The sequence below is a fragment of the Scyliorhinus canicula genome, chromosome 16 (genome assembly GCF_902713615.1).
Source record: "Scyliorhinus canicula chromosome 16, sScyCan1.1, whole genome shotgun sequence".
In the NCBI taxonomy this organism is placed as follows: Eukaryota; Metazoa; Chordata; class Chondrichthyes; order Carcharhiniformes; family Scyliorhinidae; genus Scyliorhinus; species Scyliorhinus canicula.
The window spans coordinates 110332713-110359390 of NC_052161.1; the positions used below are offsets into that span (position 1 = coordinate 110332713).

Below are 26678 nucleotides of genomic sequence, written 5' to 3' on the forward strand. Positions count from 1 at the left end.
TTCTCCCCCTTGTTTGTGTGGGTTTCTCCCCCACAACCCAAAGATGTGCAGGGTAGGTGGATTGGCTATGTTAAATTGCCCCTTAATTGGAAAAAATGAATTGGGTACACTAAATTTATAGAGGGGAAAAAAAATCACATTTATTCCACCAGATCTGGTCGGATTTGAACTCCTATTCCAAGAGCATCAGCCTGCGTTCCCTGGATTACATTATCCCAGTGACATTGCAGCATTTTTTTTTAAATGTTTTAAAACACTGCCTGATGGCACTAGCTCAGGGCATATTTTACATTCAATTATAGGCGAGTAGAAACTCAAATAAAAACACTTTTTAAAAACTTTGGCCGCAATGTGTAAGGATCACCAACTGCGATTAAAGTGGAAATTTTATCCCTTTGTATTTAAATCAGCCATGTATCTTGCTCCAGTGGAAATCGCACACGTCCTAATTCCGTCATTCCATAGCCACATCCTTGATGGAAATGAATCTTTTTTTTATTAATTGGTTTTATTAAAGCTTTTTTCAACCAGAATTTTTACATAACAGAAAAATAAACAAAAAATATTTAACAAAATTAGGTGGCTGTTATCATTATGCAAAACTCAAATATATATTAAATAGACAATTCCCCCCACCTGAACCCCCCTCTCCCCAGTTGCTGCTGACATTTTACCGCTCCCCTAGAAAGTCAAGGAACGGTTGCCACCTCCTGGAGAACCCCAGCAAGGACCCTCTCGAGACAAACTTTATTCGCTCCAGGCTGAGGACCCCAGCCATATCACTAACCCAGGTCTCCACGCTCGGGGTTTCGAGTCCCTCCACCTTAGCAAGATCTGTCTCCGGGCTACCAGGGAGGCAAAGGCCAACACTTCGGCCTCTTTCGCTTCCTAAACACCCAGATCCTCCGACACCCCAAAGATCGCTATTGTTGGACTCGGCTTCACCTGCGTGTCCAAAATCCTGGACATAGCCCTCGCAAAGCCCTGCCAGAATTCTTTAAGCGCCAGGCATGCCCAAACATATGGACATGGAAATGAATCTTCTGCAGAGCAGCTTTGTTTATTTTAATGGGAACAGAACCCCCCCCTATCCCATCCCCAACCCAGAGCAAACATATCTTTGGCAAGGTGGGCAATGAAGTCAGCCTTGTGTTGGCTCTTGAGCTGCAATTATTACAAGGTGCAGCGTGCATTAAGCTACAACAGAGCTGTCCGCGTGGGGAGATGCACCAACATGGTGATTGAGGTCTGATTGGCCATGGTGTTGTCACGGAGAAGCAATGGGCAGAAGGTGGTGCGGGGAGGGGGGGGGGGGGGGATTTGGCTCCCCGAGACCCTGGGTAGTTCAAAAAAGAGATAAGGCTTGGACATGTTTTGTTTGCAGAGAAGGGGCCATAGTGTGAATGTCTGTCGCTTCGAACATGCATAAATTAGCCATGTTACGAGCTTGACTTATAACAGATCAACCAATTTAAGATAGCTTTAGAGCCCACGCCCTCACATACCTTCTCTCTTTCCCCCCCCCCCCCCCAGTCCCCACCTTTCCTTGCCATTTAATTATTCCTATATTAAAAGTAATGTGCTGACTGAAGTGCTTTGAGACATCCTCAGGATATGAGAGGCACGGTACACATGTAAGTCTTTTCATTTGATGTCAGCACTAGTGGGGGAGTGGGGGGGGGGGGGGGGGGGGGGGGGGGGGGTGGGGGGGGGAAGAGAGAGAATGTTTTGCCCTCACCCTCGTTTCAAAGAGCAGAAACAAAGGCACATGGCTCTTTCAGTCCTCAGCTTTAACGAAGATGGTGATAATAGTATGAATTTAATCCTTTGTCCAATGATAGAAAAATAATTGTCTTTGTTACTTCTGCACACCAGTTCTTATGTCTCCACTTTTTCCGCCCTCCACAAGCTTTAGCTCATATAAAATTCAGCTGCCCTTCTCCAAATTCGCATCAAGTACCACCCATTCATCAGTTCTGCCCTGACCAGCCTACATTAACACCAGGTCCATCAATTGCCTCCATTCTAATATTTCCCATCCATTCAATAACTCTCCAAAATAACACCATTTAAGTTCCTTAAATAGAAGGAAATTGGAGGCACAGACATCATCACTTTGCACTTTGTTTTGTGACTGGTTGTCAAAGGGGGAAGCGGTGGCGTAATCATATTGTCACTGGATGAGTGACCTAGGGATTCAAATCCCACCCTGGAAGATTGTGAAATTTTAATTTTAACAAAATCTGGAATTACAAGTCTACTGATGACCATGAAACAACTGTCAATTGTCGTTTAAAAACCCATCTGGTTCACTAATGTCCATTAGGAATGGAAATCTTCCATCCTTGCCTTGCCTGCACTTGATTCCAAACCCACAGCAATGTACCATAAATGCCCTCCGAGATGGCCAGCAAGCTCTGTTCAGGGGCAATTCAGGATTGACAATGCGCACATCCCACTAGTGAATAAATAAATAAACATAGGAAAGCTCCCGCTATTTTTTCCAAACAAGTCGTCTCATTATTCTTCTTAAAAAAAAGCATCCCTAATGTGGAAATCTACTACTTCTCACACCAACCATCCTGCAGCTTCAATAGGTGATATGGTCAACGAATATTAGATTATGGGATTGTTTCTCCACTGTTGACGCATGCCCCCTCGGATCTGGATAGCGACCGGCCAAACTCATTTTGGGTTATGAACGTTACAACCATGAGACAGTCAAGTCACCCTGACAGGCTGGCCTGAATTTAATGCTAGCTTCTCGAGGTAAAAGCCTAGTGTCCATCGCACTACAATTCACAGACCTCCCCTCCCCCTAACTAAGTTTCAGAACAAATACAGCAGGGGCACATCAGATACTTAACAATATTGAAGTTCTCCATCTCACCATCTTACTGAAAGTCCTTTGGAGTTCTTCAATCTTTGAGAGGATAGTCAAAGCACAATCATTGATATTGAAGTATTGACTTCAGCTGAGAGACAGTGGACCTGGATGAATGGGTATTGGTGAAGCAATTTGTGTACATTAACATTGCAATCCACTTTACAGCAGTTGTTTTATTTAAAGCAGGCACCAATACCTTTTGTGTTCTTTTAACTGCGTACCCGTTTCTTTTTCCTTCTCGTCAGTGTGCCTGACATACAGTCCCACAGCTGTGGCTGCTCTTCCACTTGTGTGCTTTGTCAGCTGAATGTCAATAGCTCATGCGACACTGGAGGACATCATTCCGAAGGCTGATTCTGGCCTCAAGAGTCATGCACACATTTTCCAGTAGAGGTCACCAGACAGCAACACAAAGCATGAATCATAGAATCCCTACACTGGAGAAGGAGGCCATTCGGCCCATTGAGTCTGCACCAACGTTCTGAAAGAGCACCCTACCTATACCCACTCCCCCACCCTACCATCCCCCTGTAAAACCCATAACCCCACCAAACCTGCACATTTTTGGACAATAAGGGGCAATTTCATCATGGCCAAACTCCTTACCTGCACATCTTTGGATCGTGGGAGGAAACCAGGGCACCCGGAAGACATCCACGCAGACACGGGGAGAAAGTGCGAACTCCACACAGACTGTCACCCAAGGCCAGAATTGAGCCTGCGTCACTAGTGCTGTGATGCAGCAGTGCTAACCATTGTACCGCCCACTTCCATTTATTTATTTATTTTTTACAGATCCACCACTTCCAAGTAAGGTTACCAACCGTCCAGGATTGTCCTGGAGTCACCAGGAGGTAAAGATCAATCACCAGGTCACTGTCTGTGTGGAGTTTGCACATCCTCCCAGTGTCTGCATGGGTCTCACTCCCACAACCCAAAGATGTGCGGATAGGTGGATTGGCTATGCTAAATTGCCCCTTAATTGGGAAAAATTAATTGGATATTCTAAATTTATTTACAAAGATCAATCTCCAGGACACTTGCGTGCAGCCATGGAGAAATATTACATGGAGATTAAAAAAGGTAATTTTTTTTCTTCGAACATTTCTCTATCAAATAAAAAATTTTGAAAATGGAAAAAGAAAACACTAGCTGACTGTCAAACATCATCCAATTGGATAATGTGTCTTTTTGCTTTCCAATTAGAGAAGGAAGGCCATGTGTCACAAGGATGGTTGTGTTAGTTAATAAGTGGCTGCAGCAGGGCAGCACGGTGGTGCAGTGGGTTAGCCCTGCTGCCTCACAGCGCCGAGGTCCCAGGTTTGATCCTTGCTCTGGATCACTGTCTGTGTGGAGTTTGCACATTCTCCACGTGTTTGTGTGGGTTTCACCCCCACAACCCAAAGATGTGCAGGGTAGGTGGATTGGCCACGCTAAATTGCCCCTTAATTGGAAAAAAATGAATTGGGTACTCTAAATTTATTTTTTTTTTTTTTTTTAAAAGAAAAATAAGTGGCTATAGCATGGGAGAAAAAAAATCAAGTGATGAAATCTCCAGGAATACATTTAATAATAATAATCTTTATTATTGTCACAAGTAAGCTTACATTAGCGCTGCATTGAAGTTACTGTGAAAATCCCCTAGTCGCCACACTGCAGCGCCTGTTTGGGTACACGGAGGGAGAATTCAGAATGTCCAATTCTCCCAACAGCACATCTTTCAGGACTCGTGGGAGGAAACCGGAGCACCCAGAGGAAATCCACAGAGACACCGGGCGAACATTCAGACTCCAAACAGTGATCCAAGCCGGGAATCGAACCTGGGACCCTTTAATCACAGTTGGCAACCCTAACTCTAAGGCTATGGGCCCATTATTACCCCCCCCCCCCCCCCCCCCCCCCCATCTCAAACCAGCTGACTTGGCACAGATTGAGTTTGGTACCTCTCCTAGCCTTGTTGCTTTCTATATAACCTATCCTGCCTTGCTCCACATACTCTCTGCTCCACTTTCTGCAGTCACATCTACTCCTCAATACCCTCCACTCCTCTGATCCTGACCTCCCATGCCCCACAATTAAATCTTCAGCTGTCTCAGTACTACACTCTGTAATCCCCCCCCTCCAAAAACCCTTCCCAATATCCAATTATTTGTCAAGACCTTTGGCCTTTCTTCTCAATCTCTCCCATCCCAGCTCACCATCAATTTTCCTCTCAAGTGCTTTGGGACATTTCTTGACGTGAAATGCATTATATAAGTAAATGTAAGTTTACTCATTGGAGAAGCTGAATGCTCTAACCTTAAGATTGCCACATAGCTTTCAAACTATGAACATTAAAGTGTTGGTTTCAGCTCACCACGCATTCACCTGTTACTAATTGGTGTCAGTGAAGTAATTTGCGGCAAGCAAATATACACATGTACAATACACCTCAGGGCAATGTGTTTGAAAGGTAAGAACGGATGTCTGAAACTTTCCAGAATTAATTTGAAATCCAACCTATTCAATTATTTTCTCTATGTGTTAGCATTTTGTTCCCACCTCTAGCTGAATGCACTAAATTACTGTATTGCAAGTGTCAGCAAGCTCCCTGGAATTGCACCAGTGGGAACACATACTTCACCAGGTTATTAAGTATTCGACTGAGGTGCATTGATGTTGAAGGAAAATGGTAGCCATCCCTGTAATTGGCCACGCCAAGTACAAACAGACCAACGAGAGTGTGTTGACAGACACCAACAGCTATAACATGGCTGAATTTCCTAACGTTTCCGATTCAGGGCACCCTATAAAACTCTTACGGTCTCGATGAGGCCGTGGTCATCATTATCTTTGGAACTTCTCCCAGTTGAATGATAAATTAGACACTAGGCTGGTATTGGGAAGCAAAGTCGCCATAGTCCCTGATGACCAAAGGCTGCTTTCCCCTTTGAGAGGTGGGGGAAGCTGGCTGGTGATGATTTAACCTGAGGATCACCACACCTCAGGTGAGGGGCAAGGTTGAGAAGGTGGGCCTTTATGAATAACCTCAGTCGGTACGGGAATTGAAACGGTGTTGCTGGCCTCGCTCTGTATCACGGACCAGCTGTCTAGCGAACTGAGCTAACCCCCCCCCCCCCCCCCCCCCCGCCCGGGATGCCTTTGCTCAATTACCATTGGAAATCATGGAGAGGTAGAGTTTCCTCAGGGCATTGATGAGGACAGTTTGCAGCCGTCCTTTGGAAATATCGGTGCTAAAAGTGAGCCACAGGCACCGGGAAGATCCAAGTTCTGACCCCAGTTCAGTTGATCCTATGGGAGTAGCATTTTGTCCTGGCTCCCCTGGGCAGCTGCTTCATTACAGAGTGACTCCTGGTGGATAATGTGATCCGTCTTGTGAACCAAGGTCGTCTGTGATGCTTCACATTGTTAAATGTACAGGCACCACTCATTGTTTGAACAGTTTGACCCCCACTGTGCAAAAAGGACAGCTGGCACCCATGAAACTGTATTTCCTCAACAGTCAGCACCTTTTACAAAGGTGAGGGCGACAAAATCGAAGAGGGAAAATAGCAAGTTTAATACTTAATGATCTTTTCTCATCCTATGCCGACATTTTAAACACAAAGGGCTCAATAAAAATGAACAGTCATTGACCTCCATTAATAAAATAACGTAGACCAGATATGTAAGCAGCAGTCCAGAATTTTATTAAAGACATAACCAAGGAGGATACAAATTATGCACTTTACAATCTGGAGGTCCGAAACCAAACCCTTAGGAAACTTATCATGCATCTACCGCCCAATAATCCCACCAGAACCAAATCGAAAAACCTTCAAAAGTTCAATGGATGGCCTTAATATTTCATGGGCTTAATGATTATCCGAATGAGAAGTTTGAGAAGCAAAGACCCTTGAAAGGATCTCTCAGAGAGAGGCTAGTTGTGTAGGTTGTAATGATGTTAGGCCCTAACTTCAGCAATGTGGACCATACAACTTTGTCAGTTTCACACTGTTCAGGTTTCACATGGGCTGCAGCAGGATGCAAAAGATCTAAAGTTTTTGTTTAAAAAAGTATTTTGGACGGACTGGGAACCTCCTGAAATGTGTCCATTTGTTTGCATTCCAGCAAAGAGCTTGCACTCCCATTCTCACAAGCATTGAAATTTCCACCGGCTTAAGAATGCCGCAGTCTTGACCTTGGGCTGTCTGCCCCACCTCATCCAATTACAGGTGACCAACAAGTACCATCACATCCAGCCCCACAATATCCATTGATTCAAGAGCAACCTTCACAAATCGGTAGAAGTCTAAATCATAGGATAGAATCGGAAACAGCTTCCACTGAAGGCCATTCAGCCCATCCTGCCACCCCTGAAGGAACAACTCACCTGAACAATTCCCCCCACCTTCTCCCCATAGCCCTGCACTGTTTTTCTTTCCAGTCAATAATCCAATTCCCTCTTGAATGCCTCGACTGAACCTGCCCCCACCTCAGTGCATTCCAGATCCTAGTCACACGCACGAAAAGAAATCATTTCCTCATGCCACCATTGTTTAATGAATTTAATCAAATGTAATATTAATTTAGGAAACATGTTCATTCTAATTGGATGGTTAAGGCAGCTCCTAAAGGCATCTTTGACGTCAGTGGTAGGCAAACTGTTGGAGAAGATACTGAGGGATAGGATCTATTCACATTTGGAAGAAAATAGACTTATCAGTGATAGGCAGAATGGTTTTGTGCAGGGAAGGTCATGTCTTACAAACCTAATAGAATTCTTTGAGGAAGTGACAAAGTTAATTGATGAGGGAAGGGCTGTCGATGTCATATACATGGACTTCAGTAAAGCATTTGATAAAGTTTCCCATGGCAGGTTGATGGAAAAAGTGAAGTCGTATGAGGTTCAGGGTGTACTAACTAGATGGACAAAGAACTGGCTGGGCAACAGGAGACAGAGAGTAGTGGTGGAAGGGAGTATCTCAAAATGAAGAAAGGTAACTAGTGGTGTTCCACAGGGATCCGTGCTCGGACCACTATTGTTTGTGATATACATAAATGATCTGGACGAAGGTATAAGTGGTCTGATGAGCAAGTTTGCAGATGATACGAAGATTGGTGGAGTTGCAGATAGCGAGGCGACTGTCAGAGCAAAATATAGATAGATTGGAGAGTTGGGCAGAGAAATGGCAGATGGAGTTCAATCCAGGCAAATGCGAGGTGATGCATTTTGGAAGATCTAACTCAAGAGCAGACTATATGGTCAATGGAAGAGTCCTGGGGAAAATTGATGTACAGAGAGATCTGGGAGTTCAGGTCCATTGTACCCTGAAGGTGGCAACGCAGGTCGATAGAGTGGTCAAGGCGGCATACAGCATGCTTGCCTTCATCGGACGGGGTATTGAGTACAAGAGTCGGCAGGTCATGTTACAGTTGTATCGGACTTTGGTTAGGCCACATTTGGAATACTGCGTGCAGTTCTGGTCGCCACATTACCAGAAGGATGTGGATGCTTTAGAGAGGGTGCAGAGGAGGTTCACCAGGATGTTGCCTGGTATGGAGGATGCTAGCTATGAAGAAAGGTTGAGTAGATTAGGATTGTTTTCATTGGAAAGACAGAGGTTGAGGGGAGACCTGATTGAGGTCTACAAAATTATGAGGTATGGACAGGGTGGATAGCAACAAGCTTTTTCCAAGAGTGGGGGTGTCAATTACAAGGGGTCACGATTTCAAGTGAGAGGGGAAAAGTTTAAGGGAGATGTGCGTGGAAAGTTTTTTACGCAGAGGGTGGTGGGTGCCTGGAACACTTTACCAGCGGAGGTGGTAGAGGCGGGTGCGATAGCATCATTTAAGATGCATCTGGACAGATGAATGGGTGGTGAACCGAGAGAAGTAGACCTTGGAAAATAGGCAACAGGTTTAGATAAAGGATCTGGATCGGCGCAGGCTGGGAGGGCCGAAGGGCCTGTTCCTGTGCTGTAATTATCTTTGTTCATCTCTAATCACCCATTTTACAGTATTACTTGTGGAGGTCAACGAGAATAGATTTGCTGTGTCTTTGCATAGGTCTTGGGCGTCAAACAACCTCCCAAATTCATTGTTTTCCCGTCCCACCGGAAGCGGACTCACTTGGTAGTACAGTGACTAGCACTGTTGCTTCACAGCACCAGGGTCCCAGGTTTGATTCCTGGCTTGGGTCACTGTCCGTGCGGAGTCTGCACATTCTCCCCGTGTCTGCGTGGGTTTCCTCCGGGTGCTCCGGTTTCCTCTCACAAGTCCCGAAAGATGTGCTGTTAGGTAATTTGGACATTCTGAATTCTCCCTCTGTGTACCCGAACAGGCGCCGGAATGTGGCGACTAGGGGCTTTTCACCATAACGTCATTGCAATGTCAATGTAAGCCTACTTGTGACAATAAAGATTTTTTTTTTAATTAATTTTAAAGGATGGAACAATTTAAGGATTGGACTGTTGGACGCCCACCGAATTTCCCTGCCCTGCCCACGATGGTGCACTATCGCAGGACCGGAAAACCCACCCTTAATCTGGGTTTGCAGCATATTGGCCTGCACAGGTGAAGTACTGCAACAAACAATAAAGGAGGCGATTGCCACCAGGGCATGAGAAATCAAACAAGAGAATTGTTGACAGGCATCGCATACCAAGGTGGCCAATTTTTAAAATTGATTAACAAGACAATGGACTTAGGGGCTGGTGTGTTGGGTAAGCTGGGTCTGCGAGGACTGCATTTACTGTAGCAGTGAGAGAGACAGGCTCCCAACACTTGAAGAAATGCAACTCGATTTTATTGAACTCTTAACTATCATACATACTTTAACTGTGGGTTGACACTATGCTGAGTTGACTGGAGACCTGAGGCTAACCTGACCAGACTATCTTACTGCCACATGGTGTATGTTCTAGTTGTTGCTCACGGGCTCTGACTGTCTCAGAGGCTGGATCCCAAGAGAGTGGGAAAACTAGTGCCCTCTGGCTTTATAGTGGTCGTGTCCTGTCTGATGATTGGCTGCTGTGTTCTGTGTGTTCATTGGTCATCCTGTGTGTCAATCACTGCCTGTGTGTGTATATTATGACAGGGGCTAAAATCTTCTACCCGCTGTTACCAAACTCCTAAACGACCCTTTTATGAACTGACCTAATTAAAACTACACCCCTGTATGCTTCACCTAATACCGGGTTTATCACAAGTTCCATTGTGTACCTTGTGTTGCCCCATGATGTATTTTCTTTTATTTCCTTTTTTTTCATGTACTTAATGATCTGTTGAGCTGCTCGCAGAAAAATACTTTTCCCTGTACCTCGGTACAAAATCCAATCCAATCCAAAACCACTACGGGGAAAGGCTCCCATAATTCACAGCGATTCACAAGCAGCTAAAGGGTCAAGAGTGCAGCATTCTAAAGCCAGCTCCAGAATTGGGAAGCGCTGGTCAGCAGAAAATTCCACTTTGCATCAGCGAAACAGCCTCGCGAGGAAACAAATGAAAAACAAACTTTGGATTAACGGTCCTGAATTGTCCTCAGAGTGTAACGCTTATAAGGGAGTGAACACATCATTAGCTACATCTACAGCTGCTCCCCCCCCCCCCCCCCCCCTGAATTTGGTCCAGCTATGAGGCACAGCTGATTGAAGACAGTCTTTACAGCGACGAAGAGAACATGAGATGCTGGCCCGCATCAAACAGAGGACTTGCCTCACACTGGAACTGCAGGATGCCAGACCTAATTGTTTTTGGAGCGGAGGTGGGTAGAGGAAGAGCAACTATCAGACACATCGCAACAAGGCTTAACAAAAGAGCATCTAAATCCATCATAGCTTCAGAAAAATCAATTTACCATCACATAGCAGCTACCGTTTTAAGTTCTGGCTTCCTTTGAGCCAGCGCATAGAAGTCAAAAGCAATAAAATGAACTGTTATACTTTCTAAAAATAAATACTCAAGTGAAAAAAGGAACGTAAACGATGAGACAAATAACTCTCCCTCACTCCTGTTATCTGAACGAGTCAAATTGCTATTAATGTTGGAACATTTTGGCAATGGGCTTTCTCCGGCAGTTCGGTTTGCCAAATAGATGGCTGAGTCTTACTGACCAGAAAGGGCTCGAGCCTAATCCCTCTGCTGAATGGGACTTTTACTCTTGACGCACTTCAGTGCCCAAGGTTACAGGGACAATGACCTCTGCTGCACAGGCCCTCACAGTCGAATAGTCTAATTCTCATTGCCAAAGTTCACAGGTGAAATATGTCACCTCGGACTCATTTGGGCCTGGGGGACTGTTCCCGACTGGGAGTCGGCCCCTATAGGATGGAAAGACTTAACCAGAAGAAGGTGGGGAGACGGTGCAAGTGGAGTTAATTGGGAGCCAGTCCAGCTCAGTTGTCTAGACAGCTGCTTTGTGATGCAGAGCAAGGCCAGCAGCGCGGGTTCAATTCCCGTACTGGCTGAAGTTCTTCATGAAGGCTCTGTCTTCTCAACTGAGCCCCTTGCCTGAGGTGTGGTGATCCTCAGGTTAAAACTCCACCAGTCAGCCCTCCCCCTCAAAGGGAAAAGCAGGACTATGGGAACTTTATTTTTACTTACTTTTGAATATACAGAGCGGAGAACTTCTCCCGAAGGAGAAAATGCCATTTTTGACTTTTCCATTGGCAAATTTCATGCAGGAATATGGCTTGTCCAAAAAAAGAAAGCACTTGTGAAGGACTGAAAGGAGTCCATTGTATTGCAGATATTTCACATAGAAAGCTAACTACCCAAACTTCATCTGTCCTATTCCTTCAAACCTGTGCCCCCCCCCAGCCAAAACAACTACAACACATGTTCATTAGAGTTCGAAGAGTGAGAGGACATCTCACAGAAGTTATAAAATTCTAACAGGATTAGACAGGGTAGTTTCATAAAGAATGTTCCCAATGGTGGGGGAATCCAGAACCAGGGGTCATAGTTTGAGGATAGGGGGTAAACCTTTCAGGACGGAGGTGAGGAGAAATTTCTTCACCTAGAGAGTGGTGCATCAATGGAATTCACTACCACAGAAAGTAGTTGAGGCCAAAACATTGGGGGATTTCAAGAAGGAATTAGATATAGCTCTTGGGGTTAAAGGGATATGTGGGGTGGGGTGGGAAGGCAGGATCAGGGTATTGAATTTGATGATCAGCCATGATCATAATGAATGGCGGAGCAGGCTCAAAGGGCCTACCCCGGCTTCTTTTTTCCATATAAATGCTCAGGATCAGTGCTGAAGGGGAGAGAGAGAACAAAGCAATTTTTTTTTTTTTAAATGACAGGATCAAACACTCACAGGCCTGCAGGGATTTTGTATGCTGAAGGCACCTTGACTTTTAACATTTCTGATTGCATCCAGTTAAAAGTGGGCTGAGACCTCCCAGCACGATGAGCTGAGAGACATTACTTCCATCAGATCGAAGTCCAGGTACAATTTGAACCCTGTAGGGTATGCATAACCTTGTATGTGTCAGGCTTCTGCTGCAGCTCCACAGTTACAGTGTAAAAATCCAGAATCAGGGCCCAATCTGACTCCAAAGCTGAGCAGGTCCTCCAGGAAAGCAACGTTAAAACTACAGTCCAAACGATTCCTGACACATAAGAAGAATTGGCATTCGCTGCCCAATCCCAAATCAAAATAAAACATTAATAAATAATTTGTGTTTCGTTAAGGACACAGGCTGACTGAAGTGAAGTATTGTTGTCTGAAGGCCGTTTCACGTTATGTGCCGAGCATCAGTGGACACGTGCCATCACTGCTTCATCCATTAACCAAAACTCATGTTTTTTTTTAAATCACCAAGAAACATGGAACAAAAAGAGCCCCCAATCATCGATTAATGTGCATGCAGCCAAAATACCGAAGCTTGCTGGTTATTGTGAAAGAGACTTTAAGACATCTCAGGTAGCCGGTTGTTATTTTTGCAGTTTTCAGCTTAAAATCCCCAAACCAGCTTGGGAGTCCATTTCGTGTACGGGGTCCCATTCAGGTCAATTTGTGTCCACTGCAGTTTCAATCTCTCGCTCAGCCACCCTCGTGGGTGGGAAATGTACAGGGCTGACCTGGGAATAAGCACAAAGGCGCATAGACATGGCATGCAAAACAGAATTCTGGGCGCAAGCCATCTGCTATGCTTTCTGCACGAAACGCCAACGTTTAGTCTCATGCTGGTGACTGGGCTGTTACATCGAGATGCATCAGGTTTGATGCATCACTATGCCAAACAGGAATATGGCCAGAAAGAGAGAGAGAGAGAGAGAGAAAATATGTAACTACTAAAATATAAATCCAATGAGGTGGCAAAATGCAGCAAAAAAGAAATGGGCACTTATGCCCATCCCACAAAGTTCCTGATCAGCACCTTGTCATTGTGGGCAAGCAGAGAGAGTCAATGCATGGTATTCCCAAAGAAAGTGGTAAGAAAAGTCAAGAGGGTAGCACAGGCCCATTATGATGCATAATGGAGGACTGCTCGTGAATGGCACAGCCAAAGACACTGACAGCAGTTTACCCACCTGTGCCCTCTCAATGGTTAATGCCATGAGCCATGGAGACCAGAGGGCAGGAGAAATAATTGATGGCCTTATTAAGGGGAGTGGAAGCAAATAACAATGAAAAAGGGAACTCTGAATTTAGCCCAGGATTTCAGATTCGGACGGTGTTGATTCGCAAGGGCTGAACATTTTTCCCATTGGCATGGCTCTGCCCTGGGCTAAAGTATGGGAAAAACTTTCCGGTGAACTTCTCCCGGAAGGTGTAAAGCCAGGACATGTCATCAGCATTGTAGAAGGTCAGGAGGCTTTTGTTGTAGTCAAAATAGACGCCGACTTTCTCCAACTTGGACTTGACATTCAGCCGGGTCCAGGGTTCAGTACAGGCACTATACTGGTTCCCATCATGCATCACAATGCAATAGAAACCCCTCGAAGGTTGGATCTGGATGCTTCCTTTCCGGTTAACGGACTCCAGCGCCACGCCAATCATCCACTGCGTCTTTTCGGACACCATCACCTCCCAGTAGTGGACGCCACCGTCGAAGCTATCCGACCCCAGGACGGACACCTCCACATCAAAGCGCTTGGGAGAGTCTTGCAACGGCTGTGGGTGGAGGTTACCGTAAGCCACAATGGTGCAGTCATCCGAGAGAATGAGGCGTTGGTGAGCTGTTATTGGATCCAACGTCAGCGCTGCTGGGACTGTGAGAAAAGAGAATTAAAAATCATCATTCTTTCAAAATGCCGAGCACCAACTACAAAATCATTGGATTATGTTAAATGACCTGTATTATACATATTTCTTGTAAATAATGTCACCATTTTCTTCTGCCCTGTAGTCAAAGAAAAAGGAACTTGCATTTTTATACTGCCTTTCACAACAGCCCCAGATATTTTTAAGCCAATTAAGTACTTTTTTAAGGTTAGTTATTGTTGGACTGTCAATTTTATCACAGCAAACTCCCACAAGTGATGTGAGAATGATCAGATAGTCTTAACTGATTGGTGGAGGATAGATTTTAGCGAGGAGACCCCCTAGCTTTTCAAAATAATGCTGTGGAATCCTTTATATCCCCCAGACCGATGATAAGGCACATCTCAGTTGATTCTTCTGGGCGGCATGGCAGTTAGCACTGCTGCCTCACAGCACCAGGGATCCGGGTTCAATTCCAGCCTTGGGGGACTGTGTGGAGTTTACACTTTCTCCCCGTGTCTGCGTGGGGTGGTTTGCTCCGACTGTCCAAAGATGTCCAGGTTAGGTGGATTGGCCATGATAAAACTTGAGAAACACCAGGTCAGCCCGGATTTTGAAGTCAGCGAGTGGTGACCGCTCGGTATTACACGTACCCACAGATGTTCTGTAGGGCTTTGCACTGCCTTCCACAGTAATTAAACTGAAAATAGCACAGTGCCCTTCACTGTGGACCCGAGTCCTGTGTGAATATGGCAAGCAATACCGTGTCTCCTCAACCAATCAGATCGAAAAATCCTTACTGAGACCCAGAGTCTGAACAATCACTGTACAGAAAGAAAAATAGAAAGGGAAAGAAAAATGGGAATAAAACAGAGCCAGAGAGATAAAATGAGACTAATTAAAAAGGGACAGCAACTTCCCAATAACCACATTTAATTGTCGATGTGCAAATTCTGCTTGTTGTCAGATTTATTAGCATCAGTGTTGTACACACACACACACGTATGGGGACTGGAAGGTTTTATCAGTCCTTTCGATCATATTTCATCTTGATGTTTTAAGTTTCCTTTGTGATTCCGTTTACTTTGATGCTATATTCCTTTAAGGAGCTGCATTTATAATATATCCCTCAATTAGTAGATTTAGTTTATTTTGTCAACCAAAAGAAGCACAGCTCTCACGAGAGGGAGCAGTAAGTAGTTATTCTTGTGGTAATCTCGCTCTCACAACTGGAATGCCACCACAAGGTGGAGCTTCGTTACGATTTTCTTTATATTTATTATTATCCAACTGGGCCACATGAAACTCTTGAGTTTTGTTTCCAAGATCCGGGAAGCCTAGGTTACTCGAGTCTTATTTGGACTTAGAGCTCCCATTCGCTGTTTGTACTTTGTGGTCCTGGCAGTTTTGAAAATGGGTGTGTTTAGTAATGAACAAATCTTAAAAATCATTGGTTGGCATCAGCACACTTAACGTGAACTTAAAACTTCACATGGGACCCCCCTCCCCCAAGACCTCTCATGGAATAGAACTACACACAAACACAAAAGACTGGACATCACGGTTAAAGTTCACTTCACAACGAGCTGCAGGTTTAGCTCCTTACCCATCCCATTTAATACCAGTGTATGTATTTTTTATATTCGTTCACAGGATGTGGCTGGGCCAGCATTTATTGCCCTTGAACGGAGTGGCTTGCTCGGCCATTTCAGAGGGCAGTTAAAAGTCAACCATATTGCTGTGGGCCTGGAGTCACATGTAGGCCAGACCAGGCAAGGTCAGCAGATTTTCCTTCCCAAAAGGACATACGTGAACCAGGTGGGTTTTTACAGCAATTGACAATGATTTCCAGGTCATTTTATGGGACTTTTATGGAATTCAATGTCACCATCTGCAATGGTGGGATTCGAACCCGGGTCCCCAGAGCATTACTCTGGCTGCTCCAGCGACACTACCACTGCACCATTGCCTTCCTGGTGTGGTAGTGAGTCGCGGAGGGACCAGGAAGGCCTTGGCCCAGAGATAGCTGAACCTCGGAGGGGGGAGGGTGGGGGCTCATTGAGTCTGGGTTGGGTGTGGAGTTACTGAAAACCAGGCCGAGTTTACGTTTCTCTGAACCCCCAGTTTAAAAATAAGCCTGGATATTAAGGAACACACTGCAGCTCTGTACTCATTCCCAGATTTGATTTCACTGTGCATGTCATTGTTCCCTGCCCTCCCCCTCTGCAGGTCATCAAGTTCCTCAATCAGCACTCGGTCACAGCCCTGTCTGAGGGATCCAGAGTTATTGCTGGATTTTGCAATGACACTTTATTAAGGATGTGAAAAGGAGGGAACGCCTTGTGTTCAAATGATTGTAATAAGTTTCAAACTAAAAACTCAGCTGCCTGGCAGATGTCTGCCACAATGCTGAAATGATTGATTATACAGATTTTTCCAGATATTTCCAGAAACCAAAACGAGATCCAGCCACCAGCCTGTGAAATGACTGAACCGTTGCAGCATAGAGCTGGTTAGTCAGGCCTTTGGCTGGTTACTATGCACCAGTGGAGAAAGGTTGGATGTGGAACTTGAGGTTGACTGGCAGCGTCACAGAACGAGCGCTCAGTAACCCTAACCCTACCTAGCCTCCTCAATGCCACAAATACAAAATAATAATAATAATCTTTATTATTGTCACAAGTAGGCGGACATTAACATTGCAACAAAGTTACTGTGAAAATCCCCTAGTCACCACATTCCAGCGTCTGTTCGGGTACACTGAGGGAGAATTCGGAATGTCCAAATTACCCAACAGCATGTCTTTTTGTGGGAGGAAACCGGAGCACCCGGAGGAAACCCACGCAGACACGGGGAGAACATGCAGACTCCGCACAGACAGTAACCAAAGCTGGGAATCGAACCTGGGACCCAGGCGCTGTTAAGCAATAGGGCTAACCACTGTGCTACCATGCCGCCAAAAAACAGCTCGACTTTTAAAGCAACATTTAAAGAGAAATACAGAAACAGAAAATGCTGGATAAACTCTGCAGATCTGGCAGATTCTGTAGAGGGAGAAAGACTTCAAATCCCTATGACCCTTCTCCAGAATGGATACAAACTGACAGGTCAGATCTGTGCAATAATCTATTCAACATGACTATGTTTATACCAGCTGTGGCTTGATCCAGAAAATCTTCCTGAAAATCCACTGCCTCGGTGCTATCCTGCTGACCCAGCCACTCACTCCTATTGAGCCAGACAATGTACATTGATGATATTTTGTTTAACACTGAGCTGAGCTGCAACCCCTCTTGTTTCGCCTATGCAGCATCACCTACCTCCACCTTCAGGCTGGTATACTCCCTCTTTTGACCCACCATAAACCTGAACCTATCCAAGAATTTGCTGCATGCATCAGATTCTGCTCTCCTATCCCCTTCATCCTCAATGCCCTTTTCAAATGGCAGCACATTGATTCCGAAGTGCTTCCTTAATCCCGGCCAACCCTACTCAGCAACTTCTACCAGCTCACACTGTCGACTCGGACTCCGAACGCCGCACCTGGGGCTGGTTTAGCTCAATTGGGGCTGGTTTAGCTCACTGGGCTAAATCGCTGGCTTTTAAAGCAGGCCAGCAGCACGGTTCGATTCCCGTACCAGCCTCCCTGGACAGGCGCCGGAATGTGGCAACTAGGGGCTTTTCACAGTAACTTCATTGAAGCCTACTCGTGACAATAAGCGATTTTCATTTCATTTAATTTCATTTCACCTCGTCTCAGGCACATCATCCATGACAAGAGCTATCAAACATCACTTCCCCTCTTCCCGGAGCTCTTCCCTACACCCTTCGGCCCTGCTACTTCTCCGCAACCCTCCAAAAGCATTCTCTTCAACCATGTCTCGCATCACCTCGCCTGACTGTTATGGTTTGCTTGTTCATCCGCACACACTTAAAATCGGTGAAGGGCATTTGTCTGCATTAAACATGCTGTATAATGGTTTGTTATGGTTGCAGGTTGACGGGTGAATGTCGGATCAGGTTGATGGTGACTAGTGGGCAGAGGCTGCTGTGGTCATGGATGGTGTGATGTCGCTCAGCAGAGACATTCAAAAACTGTGTTCATTGCGCAATTCAGTTTGTGCGTGCATCCTTTCAAATAAAGCAGAAAATCTCAATAGCCAGTTGGCAAACACACAGACCAGCAAAGTCTTTGGTTCAATCTGGCTCTCCGCTGAACGTGCCGATCTCAGCCAAGGTGGGAGGTATGTCGCAATTGACCTCAGTACCAGTGAGAAAAGGGTTTTAAGAAACAAAACTGGAAGAGCTCATTGTCCAGTCACCATTCCGACCGCAGTAAAACAGCCCAAACAACATTCCATTCTGTGGCTCACACATGAAGAATGCCACTTGGGGCATGTACTGGGATAGTCAATAATAATGGAACGATTTCCTAACCAAACGATGGGTACCTTCAGGAGAGAAAGAGAGAGCGCAAACAGACGTCACCCAGAATTCCACTCACTGACATGTCAGCTGACAGGAGCAGCAGGACTAAGGCTGCCAGCAGACCTTCCCTGTGACCGAGCGAACCTCGCTTACTGGTGACTCACCCGGCTGAATATCCTGGAACAAGGACTTCCAGATAGTGTACTGCAGGGGGCCCATGTACTTCGAAGTCGGAAAGTCTTCGTACGTTAAATTGGTCTCGTGGATCTTTCCCTTTAGCCTGAAGGAAAAAGCTCATTTTAGCGCACAGAAAATTAACTTGGATCAAGCCACGCACAGCCCAAAAGAAATCAAAGAAATGTTTCTTAGTCTTACATCACTCTATCTCCAGAAAATCACAATGAGGTGTTGCAGACCACAAATTTGGTCAAACGTCACCAGTTCACTTCAGTATTGATATACCTATTGTAATCTGTACTCAACAACATGCTATCTGTCACCAAAGAATAGCAAAATTATTATAGTAGCTCCTTTGGTGACTCAGTCACTAAGATGCCCATGTGGTACGTTGTCAAGCAATCTTAGTGAAGAAGGGGAGGAAAGAAAATCCACTAAGTGAGCTGAACTGGACAGCATTGAACCAAATTGCTTCACATACTGGTTAACACCAATCAGAATGGGCGGCACGGTGGCTAGCACTGCTCCCTCACGGCGTCAGAGACCTGGGTTTGATTCCGACCTCTGGTGACTGTGTGGAGTTTGCACATTCTCCCTGTGTCTGCATGGGTTGACTCCAGGTACTCCGGCTTTCTCCCACAGTCCAAAGATGTGCAAGTTAGGTAGATTAGCTATGCTAAATTGCCTCTAGGTGAGATTACGGGGATAGGGCCTGTGTAGGGTGCGCTTTCAGAGGGTCGGTGCAGGCTCAAGGGACTGAATGGCCTCCGAAGCATTGTAGGGATTCTATGATTCTTCTAGGAGAATAAACTCAGATAATAAAAACAGATAATGCTGGATAAACTCAGCAGGCCTGACAGCGTCTGTGGAAGGAAACAAATTGGAAACGTGCCCTCGACACAACATTTGTACAACCCCGGAGGGAGAGGAAACGGAACGTTAAGGCAGAAGCAGGGTACACAGGCTCTTCACTGAGCCAATGTAGCACAAACCACCATGAAGAATTAATGGTCAAAATGTGTACTCTACCTCTCCAAAGTAATGTTGATGCCTTCAAGAAAGAGCAGCTTGTCTGCCTCGACGAGCTTCTCCTGCAGGATCTGCATCCCCTCCTGCACCTCACGCAGTTGATGGCTGTAGCGCTGGATCTTCTGCTCAATGTCATTCAGGGTGCGGGCTGTATCAGTCTCCAACTCTTCCAGCATCGACTTCTGTTTCTCCTTCAAGAAACGGTGCAGGCGCTCAAAGGCTTCCGCGATGGTCGCCCGAAGGCTCTTTGCTGAAGACTGGGTAAAATGAAAAACAGAAGAAATTTCTAAACCAAAGAAACATCAACAAAGCTATGATCAAACCCTTGGCACTCACCTGCCCCCGAACATGGGGACAATCTCATATTGCCATAACTGGAGTTAGCCTTCGGGACATGAGTCACAGAGTCAGAGGTCTGCAACACAGAAAAGGCCCTTCGGCCCATGTCTCATCATTATTTCTGTCGATTGGTTATTCTAACTGTTTTATTCTAAAAACTGTACTCTCAGTGGCTACCTAGCACATTTAAAGATGAAGAGGTGTACTAAAAGAAGCCATACCTACCATTAAAAGTCACTTAAAAGCGCCCAAACGGTGAGCTTGGATTAGAGACAGCTTTGGGTTATAAGAGCACAGGAGGTGGCCATTCAGCCCATCTAGCTCCTGCTGGTTTTCTGTACAGCACAGTCACATTCCCCTTGTAGCTCTGGATGCTTATTTCCCTAAACGGTCCATAGCCAATTTACCATTTGAAACCGTTGATCATCTCGGCTTCCACTACCAGGTTTGACAGGTTATTACCATTGCTGTATGAAAAAGGTCGTCTTCACACCATCTCTCTTCCCCCCCCCCCCAACCTACCTCTCTCCCCCTCCCCTCACACCACTTCTCTCCCCCCCCCCCCCCCCCCCCACCACCACACACCATCACTTATCCCCCTCACCCCAGTATCTCCCGCCGAAAACCTTAAATCTGTGTCCCCCAACCCGTGTGCCATTAGCCAATAGGAACACACCTTTCCTTGCCTACTTTATCTAGGCCCGTCATAAACTTGTAAACCTCTTGTCAAATTTCCCTTCAAACCTCTTTGCTCCAAGGAGAACAACACCCTCAAATTTAGCTACCGACACGTGGAAAACATTCAGATTCTGCATGAATTAAGTAGACACCGATTGATGGCCAACAGGGTGTGACACAGTAATAGGGAGAGTCCGAATCCTGCTCTGCACAATCGGAACTTCAGGGAAGTTCAAGTAAAACCTATCATTTGTTCCCACCGAGAGGAGGGTGGGGTGTGGAGGGTAGCAGGCATCTGCAGAAGCCTTGTGTCAGCCCTCTCGCTGCCGAGTGCCAGGAGAGTCAGGCTAAGAAACAAGCTTTCTGGGAGTACCCGCGGTGAAGATTTTACACGCACAGACAGTGAGCCGGAAAATGAACAGACCCCTGAAGGCATTAAACTGAGAGGGCAATGTATAGGAATCCAGCCTCCTGCTGCCACTCACAAAGACTTGCCCCAACAAGAGGTAGACAGCAGTTGCACGGGGGAAAAAAAACGGCAAGCTTCATTTGGCTCATGTAGAAACATGTCTGTCTGTACATGAGTCAAAGACACCTGCAATTCTTGACTTTAATTCCTCATCCGCACTGAGTCAGCCCATTTCAGTTGGAGCTGCCAGTGCGCCAGGGTAGCACAAGTGGTGAGCACTGTGGCTTCACAGTGCCATGGTCCCAGGTTCAATTCCCCACTGGGTCACTGTCTGTGCGGAGTCTGCACGTTCTCCCCGTGTCTGTGTGGCTTTCCTCCGGGTGCTCCAGTTTCCTCCCACAGTCCAAAGACGTGCCGGTTAGGTGGATTGACCATGATAAATTGCCCTTCGTGACCAAAAAGGTTAGGAGGGGTTATTGGGTTACGAGGATAGGGTGGAAGTGAGGGCTTAAGTGTAAGTTCTATGTCATTGGCCTCGGTACACAGAGGAAGGAGGAGAAAAATCACCCAGGGATCCCTATTTTGGGTCACTAAGCAGTGATCTCCATTGGACAGTATGTGTTGCAGATTGTAGCTGAGGATACGATTGGGCTCAATTGTGACCATCCTGCCCTTGCTCAGAAGTAAAGACGGATCTTGGGGTGTTCATTAAACTGTGTGCCAGCACCTTCAGGAGGGTAATAAATTGGACGGGCAAGAAAACACACACACATACATTTTTTTTAAAAATCAGATTCTAGAATAATTAACCCATTACCAGTAATCTCTCTCTCCCTCGGTGGCAACTGTTATGTACAGATCCATACTATAATTACCCTAATTCAATCTCTTTACCGATAAGTATTTTTAATTGAATATAGAACATAGAAAATTACAGCACACAGCAGGCCCTTCGGCCCACGGTGTTGTGCCGAAATTTTGTCCTAGATTAAGAACAAATTAATCTACACCCCATCATTCTACCGTAATCCATGTACCTATCCAATAGCCACTTGAAGGTTCCTAATGTTTCCGACTCAACTACTTCCACAGGCAGTGCATTCCATGCCCCCACTACTCTTTGGGTAAAGAACCTACCTCTGACATCCCCCCTATATCTTCCACCATTCACCTTAAATTTATGTCTCCTTGTAATGGTTTGTTCCAACTGGGGGAAAAAGTCTCTGACTGTCTACTCTATCTATTCCCCTGATCATCTTATAAACCTCTATCAAGTCGCCTCTCATCCTTCTCCATTCTAATGAGAAAAGGCCTAGCACCCTCAACCTTTCCTCGGAAGACCTACTCTCCATTCCAGGCAACATCCTGGTAAATCTCCTTTGCATCTTTTCCAAAGCTTCCACATCCTTCCTAAAATGAGGTGACCAGAACTGCACACAGTACTCCAAATGTGGCCTTACCAAGGTTTTGTACAGCTGCATCATCACCTCACGGCTCTTAAATTCAATTCCTCTGCTAATGAACGCTAGCACACCATAGGCCTTCTTCACAGATCTATCCACTTGAGTGGCAACTTTCAAAGATCTATGAACATAGACCCCAAGATCTCTCTGTTCCTCCACATTAGAACAAAGAACAGTACAGCACAGAACAGGCCCTTCGGCCCTCGATGTTGTGCCGAGCAATGATCACCCCACTCAAACCCACGTATCCACCCTATACCCGTAACCCAACAACCCCCCCCCCCCCCCTTAACCTTACTTTTAAGGACACTACGGGCAATTTAGCATGGCCAATCTACCTAACCCGCATATCTTTGGACTGTGGGAGGAAACCGGAGCACCCGGAGGAAACCCACACACACACGGGGAGGACGTGCAGACTCCACACAGACAGTGACCCAGCCGGGAATCGAACCTGGGACCCTGGAGCTGTGAAGCATTTATGCTAACCACCATGCTACCCGTTGTCAAGAACCCTACCATTAACCCTGTATTACGCATTCATATTTGTCCTTCCAAAATGGACAACCTCACACTTTTCAGGGTTAAACTCCATCTGCCACTTACCAGCCCAGCTCTGCATCCTATCTATGTCTCTTTGCAGCTGACAAAAGCCTTCCTCACTATCCACAACTCCACCAATCTTCGTATTGTCTGCAAATTTACTGACCCAGCCTTCAACTCCCTCATCCAAGTCATTAATGAAAATCACAAACAGCAGAGAACCCAGAACTGATCCCTGCGGTACGCCAATGGTAACTGAGCTCCAGGCTGAATATTTGCCATCCACTACCACTCTCTGACTTCGATCGGTTAGCCAATTGGTTATGCAATTGGCCAAATTTCCCACTATCCCATGCCTCCTTACTTTCTGCATAAGCCTACCATGGGGAACCTTATCAAATGCTTATTAAAATCCATGTACACTACATCCACTGCTTTACCTTCATCCACGTGCTTGGTCACCTCCTCAAAGAATTCAATAAGACTTGCGAGGCAAGACCTACCCCTCACAAATCCGTGCTGACTATCCCTAATCAAGCAGTGTCTTTCCAGATGCTCAGAAATCCTATCCCTCAGTACCCTTTCCATTACTTTGCCTACCACCGAAGTAAGATTAACTGGCCTGTAATTCCCAGGGTTATCCCTATTCCCTTTTTTGAACAGGGGCACGACATTCGCCACTCTCCAATCCCCTGGTACCACCCCTGTTGACAGTGAAGACGAAAAGATCATTGCCAATGGCTCTGATTTCATCTCTTGCTTCCCATAGAATCGTTGGATATATCCCGTCAGGCCCGGGGGACTTGTCTATCCTCAAGTTTTTCAAAATGCCCAACACATCTTCCTTCCTAACAAGTATCTCCTCGAGCTTACCAATCTGTTTCACACTGTCCTCTCCAACAATATGGCCCCTCTCATTCGTAAATACTGAACAAAAGTACTCGTTCAAGATCTCTATCTCTTCAGACTCAATACACAATCTCTCGCTTCTGTCCTTGACCGGACCTACCCTCGCTCTAGTCATTCTCATATTTCTCACATACGTGTAAAAGGCCTTGGGGTTTTCCTTGATCCTACCCGCCAAAGATTTATCATGCCCTCTCTTAGCTCTCCTAATCCCTTTCTTCAGTTCCCTCCTGGCTATCTTGTATCCCTCCAGCACCCTGTCTGAACCTTGTTTCCTCAGCCTTACGCAAGTCTCCTTCTTCCTCTTAACAAGACATTCAACCTCTCTTGTCAACCATGGTTCCCTCACGCAACCATCTCTTCCCTGCCTGACAGGGACATACATAATCAAGGACACATAGTATCTGTTCCTTGAACAAGTTCCACATTTCACTTGTGTCCTTCCCTGACAGCCTATGTTCCCAACTTATGCACTTCAGTTCTTGTCTGACAGCATCGTATTTACCCTTCCCCCAATTGTAAACCTTGCCCTGTTGCACGCACCTACCCCTCTCCATTACTGAAGTGAAAGTCACAGAATTGTGGTCACTATCTCCAAAATGCTCCCCCACTAACAAATCTATCACTTGCCCTGGTTCATTATCAAATCCAATATGGTCTCCCCTCTGGTCGGACAATCTACATACGGTGTTAGAAAAGCTTCCTGGACACACTGCACAAACACCACCCCATCCAAACTATTTGATCTAAAGAGTTTCCACTCAATATTTGGGAAGTTGAAGTCACCCATGACTACAACCCTGTGACTTCTGCACCTTTCCAAAATCTGTTTCCCAATCTGTTCCTCCACATCTCTGCTGCTATTGGGGGGACCTATAGAAAACTTCCAACAAGGTGACTGCTCTTTTCCCATTTCTGACTTCAACCCATACTACCTCAGTAGGCAGATCCTCCTCGAACTGCAGCTGTTATACTATCTCTAATTAACAATGTGTCGTCGTCCCCCCCCCCCCCCCCCCCCCCATCCCCACCACCTCTCTTACCACCGTCCCTAATCTTATTGAAACATCTATAACCAGGAACCTCCAACAACCATTGCTGCCCCTCTTCTATCCAAGTTTCTGTGATGGCCACCACATCGTAGTCCCGAGTACCGATCCATGCCTTAGGTTCACCCACCTTATTCCTGATGCTTCTAGCGTTGAAGTTTACACACTTCAACCCATCTCCGTGCCTGCAAGTACTCTCCTTTGTCAGTGTTACCTTCCCCACTGCCTCACTACACGCTTTTGTGTCCTGAATATCAGCTACCTTAGTTGCTGGACTACAAATCCGGTTCCCATTCCCCAGCCAAATTAGTTTAAACCCTCCCGAAGAGTACTAGAAAACCTCCCTCCCAGGATATTGGTGCCCCTCTGGTTCAGATGCAACCCGTCCTACTTGTACAGGTCCCACCTTCCCTAGAATGTGCTCCAATTATCCAAATACCTGAAGCCCTCCCTCCTGCACCATTCCTGCAGCCACGTGTTCAACTGCACTCTCTCCCTATTCCTAGCCTCGCTATCACGTGGCACTGGCAACAAACCAGAGATGACAACTCTGTCTGGCTTTTAACTTCCAGCCTAACTCCCTAAACTCGTTTATTACCTCCACACCCCTTTTCCTACCTGCGTCGTTAGTACCAATGTGCACCATGACTTCTGGCTGCTCACCCTCCCCCTTAAGGATCCTGAAGACTCAATCTGAGACATCCCTGGCCCTGGCACCCGGAGGCAACATACCTTCCGGGAGTCTCGCTCGCGACCACAGAATCTCCTATCTATTCCCCTAACCATTGAATCTCCTATTACTATTGCTTTTCTATTCTCCCCCCTTCCCTTCTGAGCCTCAGAGCCAGACTCAGTGCCAGAGACCTGGCCGCTAGGGCCTTCCCCCGGTAGGTCATTCACCCCCACCCCCCCCCCCCCCCCCCCCACCCCCCCCCCCCCCACAGCATCCAAAACGGTATACTTGTTTTGATGGGGAACGGCCACATGGGATCCCTGCACTGTCTGCCTGTTCGTATTCTTTCCCCTGACTGTAACTCAGCTACTCTTGTCCTGTACCTTGGGTGTGTAACCCTGTAACTCTTCTCTATAACCCCCTCTGCCTCCCGGATGATCCGAAGTTCATCCAGCTCCAGTTCCCTAACACGGTCTCTGAGGAGCTGGACTTGGGTGCACTTCCCGCAGGTATAGTCAGCGGGGACACCGTGGTATCCCTCACCACCCACATCTTACAGGAGGAGCATGCAACTGCCCTAGCCTCCATCCCCTCTTACCTTACAGAATACAGCTGCACTGTGGACCAACTGGAACTCCGCCCCCCCCCCCCCCCAACTCTGCTCCCAGTCAGCTGCACTCTCTGTAAACTCCTGGCTTCCTTCTCGCTCTTTGAGGAAATGAAATGAAAGGAGCACTTTACTCCCTCCTCACCTAACTCCCTTAGTCACCAAACTCCCACTATAGCACTCAAGTGCACCCAAAGTCAGCACTCAGTGCATACAGCGGCACTTCCACAGATTCGGTCTGTGTGGTAACCTTTTCCCCATTGCTAGGTTTTCTTTTCATGATAGAACCAAATGAG

At 46.2% G+C, this 26678-nt stretch overlaps 1 protein-coding gene across 1 annotated transcript in view; it reads right to left on the minus strand.

Moving 5' to 3' along the window:
* Positions 1-12201: 12201 nt before the first annotated feature.
* The window catches only part of trim62.1 (tripartite motif containing 62, tandem duplicate 1), an 87790-nt gene continuing 73313 nt past the window's right edge, over positions 12202-26678 (minus strand). Inside the window, exons 3-5 of the mRNA XM_038822352.1 lie at positions 19716-19972; positions 18674-18789; positions 12202-14089 (exon numbers count right to left, since the gene is read on the minus strand). Of these exons, the coding sequence (XP_038678280.1) occupies positions 13539-14089; positions 18674-18789; positions 19716-19972 (924 nt within the window). The 3' untranslated portion in view covers positions 12202-13538. The remainder of the gene's footprint in view (positions 14090-18673; positions 18790-19715; positions 19973-26678) is intronic.